Source organism: Trichomycterus rosablanca, chromosome 7, assembly GCF_030014385.1.
Source record: "Trichomycterus rosablanca isolate fTriRos1 chromosome 7, fTriRos1.hap1, whole genome shotgun sequence".
NCBI lineage: Eukaryota > Metazoa > Chordata > Actinopteri > Siluriformes > Trichomycteridae > Trichomycterus > Trichomycterus rosablanca.
The window spans coordinates 34,160,762-34,171,142 of record NC_085994.1 but is presented as its reverse complement, the minus strand read 5'-3'; the positions used below and the strand labels follow the sequence as shown (position 1 = coordinate 34,171,142).

General features: G+C 38.2%; 1 protein-coding gene across 1 annotated transcript; it reads right to left on the bottom strand.

Annotated features, from left to right (window-relative positions):
* Positions 1-3,676: 3,676 nt before the first annotated feature.
* fkbp1aa (FKBP prolyl isomerase 1Aa) lies at positions 3,677-9,471 on the bottom strand. Its single transcript, XM_062999269.1, has 5 exons — positions 9,363-9,471; positions 9,103-9,150; positions 8,423-8,535; positions 6,176-6,350; positions 3,677-4,034 (listed from the first exon to the last, which is right to left on the bottom strand). The coding sequence occupies exons 1-4, from the start codon at positions 9,397-9,399 to the stop codon at positions 6,222-6,224; spliced, it is 327 nt and encodes a 108-aa protein (XP_062855339.1). The 5' UTR covers positions 9,400-9,471; the 3' UTR covers positions 3,677-4,034; positions 6,176-6,221.
* Positions 9,472-10,381: the final 910 nt, after the last annotated feature.

The window sequence follows — 10,381 nt, the reverse complement described above, 5'->3', positions numbered from 1 at the left end:
TAACTGCATTGTGGTGCATCGTTACATCCCTAGTATTTATTAATTAAAAGACAAATTTCTTATTTATCTGTAGATGCTGTTACTTTTCAGTTTCCAAAATGGATTTTTGACTGTGCCAGCTAGGCCAGGCTACATTTTTTAAGTCCCTCTCCTTACAACCAGCTTTCATAGCAAGTCGGCATGTTTAAGAGCTCACAGCTGTGTCTCAGACCACACACACACCAAATTAATATGAATAACAACGGTGTGTTGTTAAAAAATTTCGTGGCATGATAGCAGTTTGGAATTAACTTACTATTTAACCCCGAAAGAGGATGTTATTAAATGTATAAGTCATTTATTTAATATTATAAATGATTAATGGAAATAAAAATATATTTGGATATATCCAAAATGGGACAACAGAATGGGGGAAAACAGTTTTTAATCCTGTACACCTGACTAGCCAAATGCTGCTCTCAGTGTAAGCACTGTTGATGCATTCAGCTCTGGTTACCTAAAGCTTACAATAAACTGAAGCTGCTGCAATACAGAGAATTGTTAGAATTAAATGCTCCTGCAGAACAAAGTCCCATTTTAATGCCATTGACGTAGACTTTAAGACTTGTCACTGACATAGACTCGTTTCAGGGCTCTTGCTCATTTCCTCTGATTGTTCCCACATTTCCTTTCCTCTACCATTTTCCTCCCATTTTTTTTTTTCTTTTTCAGCCTTTGAGACAGAGAGGGAAGCACAGCCACAATGGCAACAGTGGAACACTGATACAATTATATAAATGGTGCCTCATCTTTGATGCTTAAATATGCAAGTCCCTGTGAAGAGCAGGGTGAAATGGATCACTATTAGGACGTCTTAGATGATGTTTAAGCGTTCATTGTATCTGCTTTTTTTTTTTTATTGATCTTTATATGAGTGAAGTCATCAAAATGTAAAGACCAAAACAAGCTTTCTGATTTAAAGAAAAATTTCTGGGCTTAAGAAATACACATTTACGTTGTTTCACTTACCTTCAGTGTCATGGGTCAGCCAAAACATTTTGTGTCTGACGTTGAAACTACAAGGTTAATAACAGGAAGCTAATTTCCTCCAAGATAGCACTGTGCAACAGCATCATTGAATTACACACTATTTGGCCATGGTCTTTTCGGACATCCCATTCTAAATCCTGGGCATTAATGGTTAAATCGGCTCAGCTGATATTGGGGGGCCCAACATGTGCCTAGAAAACATTCACTCCACCATCACACAACCAGCTAATTGTTAATCCAAAGCCTGACCCTACCATCCGCTTGTTGCAGCAGAAATCCAATTTTTAACTGTCCAGATTCTATGAGCCTGTGTCCACTGTAACATCAGTTTATTGGTGTTGTGGCCAAGTCACTGCAAGGTTTGAGATACATTTCTGCTTACCACAGTTGTAAAGATTGGTTAACTGAGTTAGCATAGTCTTCCTGTCAGCTTGAATTAGTCAGGACATTCTTCCCTGGCCCCTCTTATAAAGGCATGCTGCTCAGTGGATGTTTTGGGGTGGGGGGACGGGAGTTTCCCCTGCACCATTCTGTTTAAACTCTAGACTGTTGTGCATGAAAATTCAGACCATCTGAAACCAACAACCTGGAGCTCTTGACCTGCGTTTGTGCTGCTGTCACATGACTGATTGGACTGTTTTTATAATTACATATTTATTATGACTGAACAAGTGGCCATTAAGTGTATATTAGTATATCAATAATCTTCTGCATAATAGCGGGTTTGCTGTACTGGCATTGTAGACTGTAATAAACATTGTGTTCTTATTAAAATTATTCCAACTAGAATAATCAAGGAATGCACAAAACTAACTGGGGTCTTTTATGAACCTATGTAAATATTCCTTAAAGACCAAACGACATATACATATACAATGTATATACAATACTAAACCAGCAGTTGTCAGCGTTTCCAACTTCTTAGCTTAATCATGGTTCAGCAAACCTGGATCAAGAACAGTTTGAGTGTGAAACATGTATGTAAGCTAAACTATATAAGCTATTATTTAAGGGTTTTATAAATGTAGAATGTCCAACATTGCTCAAGAATCCTGGACGACATTTGTTTGGTCAAGGTCCATGTTCAAAAGTACGCAATCTCAGGTTGAATTCTGACTGTGGATACAGAAAGCACAGATTTCAAGAAACACCCAAGAAATAAGTGTTAGCTTTATGTAATTTAAATATTAAATGTATTTAACTGATCAGCCTTGTACATATAAAGACATTGATGTAGCGCAATTTAGACTAGCCTGTTTATAAAAAAGAATTGTGATTCTTTTAGCTTTAATCTTCAATATATTTCCTCAACTCTCTAGCACTTTAAATTTAACATAGAGCATTACTTTGAAATTTAGGGTCATGCTGCATGACAATTCAGTGTAATGTTTCTTGAATTATGCATTTCAATACTTTATTTGATGATTACTGAAGCCATGCACTCCAGTAATGGATTTAAATCAGGGATGTCAGGATCCAGTGCCGGAGCTTTATGTGTAGACTGAATAGAGTGCATGTTAGCTCAGAGTTTTCAATTAATAAGTAAGCAGGATAATAATTGCATCTATTTTAATAATGTCATTGCAATAGTATTTTTTTTTCAGGCCATTGTACAGCCGTATTCGAGGAATGGTTTCCATAACTGTAAATAATAGCAATTAAGTGGGCTGTAAATGAATGTGGTTTGGAAATAAAGCATTCAATTTAAAATGACATGTTTTGTCTAAGTCTTTTTATGGATATGAACTATCAGCAGCTTTTGACTTTTGAAACCTATGATGTATGCTATTCAAATACAGCAGCAAAAAGTTTTTTTGTACCTAGCTTTGCCTGAACGATGTAGTTTTTAAACACCTCACTGTCACTGCTGGACTGAGAATAGTCCACCAACCAAAAATATCCAGCCAACAGCGCCCAGTGGGCAGCGTCCCGTGACCACTGATGAAGGTCTAGAAGATGAGCAACTCGAACTGCAGCAATAGATGAGCGATCGTCTCTGACTTTACATCTACAAGGTGGACCAACTAGGTAGGAGTGTCTAAAAGAGTGGACAGTGAGTGGACACGGTATTTAAAAACTCCAGCAGCGCTGCTGTGTCTGATCCACTCATACCAGCACAACACACACTAACACACCACCACCATGTCAGTGTCACTGCAGTGCTGAGAATGATCCACCACCCAAATGATACCTACTCTGTGGTGGTCCTGACCATTAAAGAACAGGGTGAAAGCAGGTTAAATGTAGGTTCTATGTAGAGAAACAGATGGACTACAGTCAGTAATTGTAGAACTACAAAGTGCTTCTATATGGTAAGTGGAGCTGATAAAATGGACAGTATGTGTAGAAACCAGGAGGTGGTTTTAATGTTATGGCTGATCAGTGTATATATAATATTATAATAAATTGTAATTAGTAAAGCGGCTGAATCAATAACATGTAAATTCAATGTAAATCAAGCTTCGTTCCTGTGTAGCTTCTATTTTAGACAACCATATTTGTCTGATAGCTCTGGTGCACCTGGGTACATTTTTGTAAAATAAATTGCAGCTTCGCATAGAAGACCTTTAAAATACAAACATACATCTTGCAGTGGAAAAGTTTGGCTATTAAAAATGACACTTAAAGAACTCACTATGAGACGCACTGTCTTTTTATAAACAATGTTTATTTTCAAGTAGGTTATCATTTCATAATTATTTAAATTTCCCCACCAGAGTACAGACTACCAGCTCAGCAAAAGCCCTGTTGCAGTGACAAAGTTTGCAATGCAGAAATTAATCAAATACAAAAAAAAAAGGCTGGATGAAAAGGGTGTGTGTGTGGGGTATAGTAAGCATTCAGTGGGTGAAAGCATCCCAATGATTATTTTGAACTGAAAGGAAATAAAAATGTAACAAAATATACAAATGGTTAACAGAGCTAAGCTAAGTGGTGTAGCTATTAACACTAGCCCCTTTCAAGGATCACGTGCAGGAGGCCATGTTCCCGAAAAAAAGGTTGACCTGTAAAAGAGAAAAAAATAAATAAATAAAATGAATGCAGAATGTTTTGCTTTTTATTTTGTGTTCATGACGACAGGGAACTTCTGAAGGGAAAAAAACTCACTGTAAGCTAACACTTGTTTGAATTATGTGTGGAGATAGTTCTACAGTAATGCCAAATAAACATTTTGTGCTCAATTGTGCACAAAGCTCAACAGAACTGTCCAAGCCCTGAAGAACCCACAGGAGCAGCTTAGTCTGGAGTTCAGAGCATAATTGAAATTCTGAGTAAGAGAGATACCGTTTTCCCCTCCTGAACCAATAAAAATAATACACCTGGGATTTAAATACGTATACTTGTAATTTCCACAAGTGATCTTTCTTTAGGTATTTTCTCCCCATTTTCCTCCCGATTTAGTGCACTCAATTTGTCTTCCGCTGCTGAGGGATGCCCGATTACATCCAAGGAGAGCACGTCGCTGTACACGCCTCATCCGTCACGGGCACAGCCCTCCTCTTCTCGCCCCTGCATTCTGCACAGACGCCAATCAGGGTCCTTACACAGCGTATGAAGAGCCACCCACCCACACATAGTCCAGTCCCCACCCTGTAGATACGGTGGCCAATTAGTATCTGCTGCAGGCACTGCCAATTATGCCCGCTAGATGGCGCCCAGCCGACCTGTGGCAACTGAGTTTTGAACCGAGGAGTTCAGAATTTCAGAGCTGGTGAGCTAGCGGAATATCCTGCTGCGCCACCTGGGCGCCTCACAAGTGTTCTTTTTTGTGAAGCTCTGTACAAAATCTCAGAGGAAAAAAAGCATAGATGTTGTTCCCAGTATATTTCATAAATGAATCTTTATCTAAGCAAACCCTTAATTAATTATATAAAATATAAATGAAATAACAAATTTATGAATATTTTTGACAGTGCCCATTTTATGCAGTAGGTGTTGCCAAAAATGTGTCCAATAATGTACGAAAACTTTTGACTTTTATATATATATATAATTTTTCTCACTTTTCCCCCCAATTTTCTCCCCTAATCTAGTCGTGTCCAATTACCCTGATTGTGTCCTCTATACTGATTCGACCCTTCGCCGCTGACTGAGGACGCCTCTCAACTGACATACGCCCCCTCCGGCACGTACAGTCAGTACAGACTGCATTTTTCACCTGCACGAGTCGAGTTTATACACCGACGGGCACTGTGTACAAAGGGCCACACCCCCATCAGCATTATTCCTCAGCCCTGTGCAGGCGCCATCAGTCAGCCAGCAGGGGCCGCAGTTGCACCAGATATGAGGACCTATGATCCGACTTTTTACCCCTAACCCTGAACAACAGCCAATCGTTGTTCATGCAGCCACCCAGCCTTGTCGGAGAGGTAGAGCTGAGATTCGATATGATGTATTCGAAACCCCAACTCTGGTGCGCTAGCGTACTTTACCGCTGCGCCACCTGAGCGGCCCCGAAAACTTTTGACTTTAACTGTTCTAAAGGAGGCAGTTGGTGACCTTTGAGTACATTCCGTCTACCAACAATATGCTGCCTGACCAACATTTTTTAAAGATGGTTTCATCTGTACCTCCTAGACTGGTAGCTGTTGTGACTGGAAAATAAATATACTTAGGATAAAATTAAATGTTTAAAATACATGAACTAAGCTCAGCTTTTAGCATCTATTTGGTAATCATAACGCATATAAAAAAATACAAATTTAGAAGAGGATAAAAGAATGCTGTTAACCTAAGGCATCACTAAATTACAACTAAGTAAAAAAAAGGATGATAAGTTGGTCAGCAGCTGTCCAGTTCTAATTTCCAATGGCATGAACGCGGTATTAGAAACGTATCAGTAAAGATTAGAGGTCTAATCTGAGAGCTGGTTAAATAAACCCAACAGGATGGTTAAGCTTTGATCTTGTCTGGGACAAGAATAATCTCATTCATGGCTAAACATTAAGTTATTAAAACGATCCCGACATCTGCAATCCGTGTGCGAGATAAATAAAGATAGCTATACTAACGATATTTTCCACCATTCAGTTTATTCCACCCAGCACTAATCTAAACCACAGGGGGGCCACAATGTTATGCAACACAATTCCTTTAAAGCAAATGCTGGAGGAGTTCCAACATTACTTTGTGGCCTCAGACTCACCCTGAAACAACGAATAGGGAAAAACCTGAGAAGAGCTGCAGAGAATTTATTCCAGGCCAATAAGCTCCACATCAAATATGAGGGTGGCATTGGGAGGGATAATTCCGGGATGGCCTTTGCTCCCGTAGGCAAAGTCTGGTGTGCAGGTCAGCTTAGCACGCTGGCCAACACTCATCTGTAACACAAGAGAATAAGAAGATTTAAACAAAGCTTTAAACAAGGATGTTTAAAACACAAAAAATGGATCATATAATCCATTATGTGCAGCTAAATAAACAAATATGTGCAGTTGTTTTGCCGCATGGTCGTTTACTGATAGCACATCAAGTACAACATTTCCTTTTGGATAAGATCTAATTTAACTGAGTGGACTGACTACAGAATTAGACCAGAAGAATTTAATTTAGTTCAGAGGCACTGACGTTGATTACTGTGAACAAAACAAGGTAATCAGCACCATTATTGTGGAAATGGAAAAATACATTTACTCACATATATTCAATTACTGAAATTATTACTTAAAAAATATACATTTAAATCATGTAACATGACTAGCAATATAACAAACATGGTGTAATCTGTCTGCAGCATGGTGTGTTGGGTAATGCCATTAGTGTCAGCCTACAAACCATCTGACATTTGCTGTACACTCAGCTGGACACATGAATCTAAATCTTTAAGCTACACTCTCACTGACTACCCACACATCGTTAGCAATGGGTGCACTTTACAAGCACATACCCAGCTGCTGCTTTATACAGGAATACAAAGGCGTAGAAAACTTTAAAAAGAGTATATCACGCAAATTACAGCATTGTCTTTATACGACTCAAATAAACAATAGTAGCAGCCTTTATTAAAGACAAGGCTAACATTATAATTTAACTATTCCCTGAGGTCTGCCATGGCTCCCACATGGTGTTTGATAAATGACAATGTTACCATAGAGACGGAGCTTTAGGGCAGCAAAAGCTGCATACAACAGCCCACACGCCACTCACAAACCACGCCCATTTGACATGACAGGCACATGTGCCAGACAACAACTGGAGTGTACCCGGTATGTGTTCCTGTGAGAGCAGACTGCTCTAGTTATGTTGTTTAATAAAGTCTAACAATACAAGTTAAAAAAAAATAATACTAACTTTATGGTGTTTAAATGTTTTGAGTGGTCAAGCCTTAAGAAGAAAAACAAACTAAATTCATATAATGTCAACAATGTATGGCATCAGTTGGTAAGTATGTTCGTCCATCCACTTGACCATTAAACATCTCACACTACTATTGATGTATGCAAAACTGAGAAGAATGGGAACTGATTTATTCCAAAATCCAAATTCAATAGACTCAAAAGTATCTGCAAGTCAATTTATGCTCTTACCAACAAATGCCAAGCATCGCTGATCACTTACAATGGGCATATTCATACGCTTTAAGCTCCAACTGATGCCATGCAAGTTAGCAAAAAAAACCTTAATAATGCTAAATGTGTTGAGTGGCCAAGCCTCAAGAAAAGTTCATATAATGCCAATGATGCATGGCATCAGTTGGTAAGTATGTCCATCCACTTGACCATAAAACATCTCACACCACTATAGATGTATGCAAAACTGAGATGAATGAGAACTGATTTGTTTCTAAGAGCATAAAGTTTGCTTTATGCTCCAACTGATGCCATGCAAGTTAGCAAAAAAATTCTTGTTAATGCTGAATGTGTTAAGTGGTCAAGCCTTAAGAAAAAAACTTAGATCATATAATGCCAACGATGCATGGCATCAGTTGGTAGGTATGTTTGTCGATCCACTTGGCCATTAAACATCTCACACTACTATAGATGTATGCAAAACTGAGATGAATGGGAAGTGATTTATCCAAATTTAATTGACTCAAAAGTATCAGCATTTTTTCTAAGAGCATAAAATATAATAAAAATATAATGTCAACAATGCATGGCATCAGTTGGTAAGTATGTCTGTCCATCTACTTGACCATTAAACATGTCACAAAACTGAGATGAATGGGAACTGATTTATCCAAATTGACATAAAAGTATCTACATTTTTTTCGCTTTAAGCACTTACTAACTCATGTCATGCATCTATGATCACTTACAATGGGCATATTCTTTACAAATTAATAAATAAGCATGTGTGGTCCTTAAATAAAAAGAATCAGTGGAAATCTGTGGTCACACTGAGCTAGCAGCCCTATAGAATAAATATCCATGTTGATTTCCAGTCTCAGTACCTGGGCCACTCCTTCATCCCAACCACGGATCACTTCCTGCTTTCCGATCTTGAATTTAAATGGTTTGCCTCGGTCCCGAGAGGAGTCAAACTTCCGCCCATCAGTCAGGGAACCTGATAAATAAACCAGTTATTGATCAAATCATAATTTCCCATTAAACAGAACAGCAGATTTATACAAAGGTAAAGGCCGTGATCACACATGAACATCGCTGCACTAATGAAATGCCACGGAAAGCTGCAGATCCAGTTGTTTATTGAACAAGGGCGGTTCCAACATAAACAACGTCAGTCTACAGGCACATCTGGTACATTTTAAAACAAGATCCAACATGTTTTAAATAAATAACACTTCAATCCATGATCATTTCATTCAAAACATGATGAAACAGATCGATTCGGCTAATACTTTATTACAGTAAAATTGAGTTTTCTATCGTAGACTTATTGTTTGCATAAAATAGCTAAATATGGGATTTCTTTCTTAGATAAAACACTACATTACAGCACTATATAATTTTAAATCTGATCTACACTGCAACGCAATTTGGAAAAAAAAACCGGCCTATTGTTAGCTTGGGCAGCATCCTGTCAGGGAGGCTAACGGAATTCGGCTATGCTAATTTGCTTTTCAAAACGAGCTATTCAACAAATAATAAAGAACTAGTCGTTTTTACTTACCGACATAGTGCACGACACAGGTCTGTCCCTTTTTGGGGAAGGTGCTTCCTAAAAACATCAAATATATAATAAAAAATTATGAAATATTCTCAGCGCCAATTCCTCTCTGCGCTAGACAGCTAGTTACTAGCTCGACGGCTAATGCTAACACAGCCCGAGTAAAGAAACCAGTATGTACACGAAATATACAGTCAGAAAACATGCAAATATGAGAGCATAATAAAAAAAAAATAGATAGTGCACAAGGATATTTTTTATACCGTCTCCAGGTGTTATCGTCTCAACCTCGACTCCCATTCTGACTCAGTGTTAGTTAGTCTCGGTGTGGGAACAAAATGCGCTCTGTACGATCCACTCACTGTGATTGTGATATAAAGCTCCATACGCCGCTGTGCGCCGCCTCTAGTGGTCAAACCGCGGAACTGCAGCTCCCATTAATCACAGAGCACATGCACACACTTTGCGGCCAGAAGTATTCGGACACCTGACCATGAGCTTGTAGGGCATCCCATTTTAAAAACAAATGGTATTAAAATAAAGTGATATCTATGTGAGCTTTACAGCTACACCGTTATTACCATCAACACTCCGGACTACACACTGGACCTATTATGTATTCATCATTTGCACCTGCACATTACACAAACTGTCATGTATATACTGTATATGCACAATTATTTACCCGTATATGTATAGTTATTGAGCAGCGTCTTTATATAGTTATAGTTACAGTTGTATAGTTATTTATTTTACACATATTTATTATTATTATTATTACTTTTATCCTTACAATACATACCTAACCTAACCCCATTATTATTCATATGCTTGTTATTATTAATATTATTACTATTATGTATATAGTACTATGTACTCTTTGTTTTTGCACAATGCTACTATTTGCACTTCTGCTAGATGGTAACTGTATTTCGTTGCCTTGTACCTGTACTGAGTTGTATCTCTAACTAAGTTGAATCTACATATCCATCTATAAGTACCATTCTTCTTAGAAGGCCTCTCACAAGACTTTGAAGTATTTGAAGAATGGGAATTTGTGCCCATTCAGTCAAAAGAGCATTTGTATGGCTGGGCACTGATGGCCTCAACTGATTTTCCAGTTCATTCCAGAGCTGTTCCAGGGCTCTGTGCAGGCCACTGGAGCTTGTTTTAAACAAAGATGTTTTTGATGTCTTTATAGACCTTGCTTTATGCAAAGGAAAGTAATGCTGGAACAAGCATGTGGTCTATATAATTATATAATAATATAGCATATGATATC

What these genes read in the sequence shown, in the direction of transcription:
- fkbp1aa (XM_062999269.1), bottom strand. Translation starts at nt 9,399, where the DNA reads ATGGGAGTCGAGGTTGAGACGATAACACCTGGAGACG. An exon ending in CTGTGTCGTGCACTATGTCG is followed by an intron (nt 8,536 to 9,102) that starts GTAAGTAAAAAC and finishes TTTATTTATCAG; the next exon opens with GTTCCCTGACTGATGGGCGG. An exon ending in GGGATGAAGGAGTGGCCCAG is followed by an intron (nt 6,351 to 8,422) that starts GTACTGAGACTG and finishes CTTGTGTTACAG; the next exon opens with ATGAGTGTTGGCCAGCGTGC.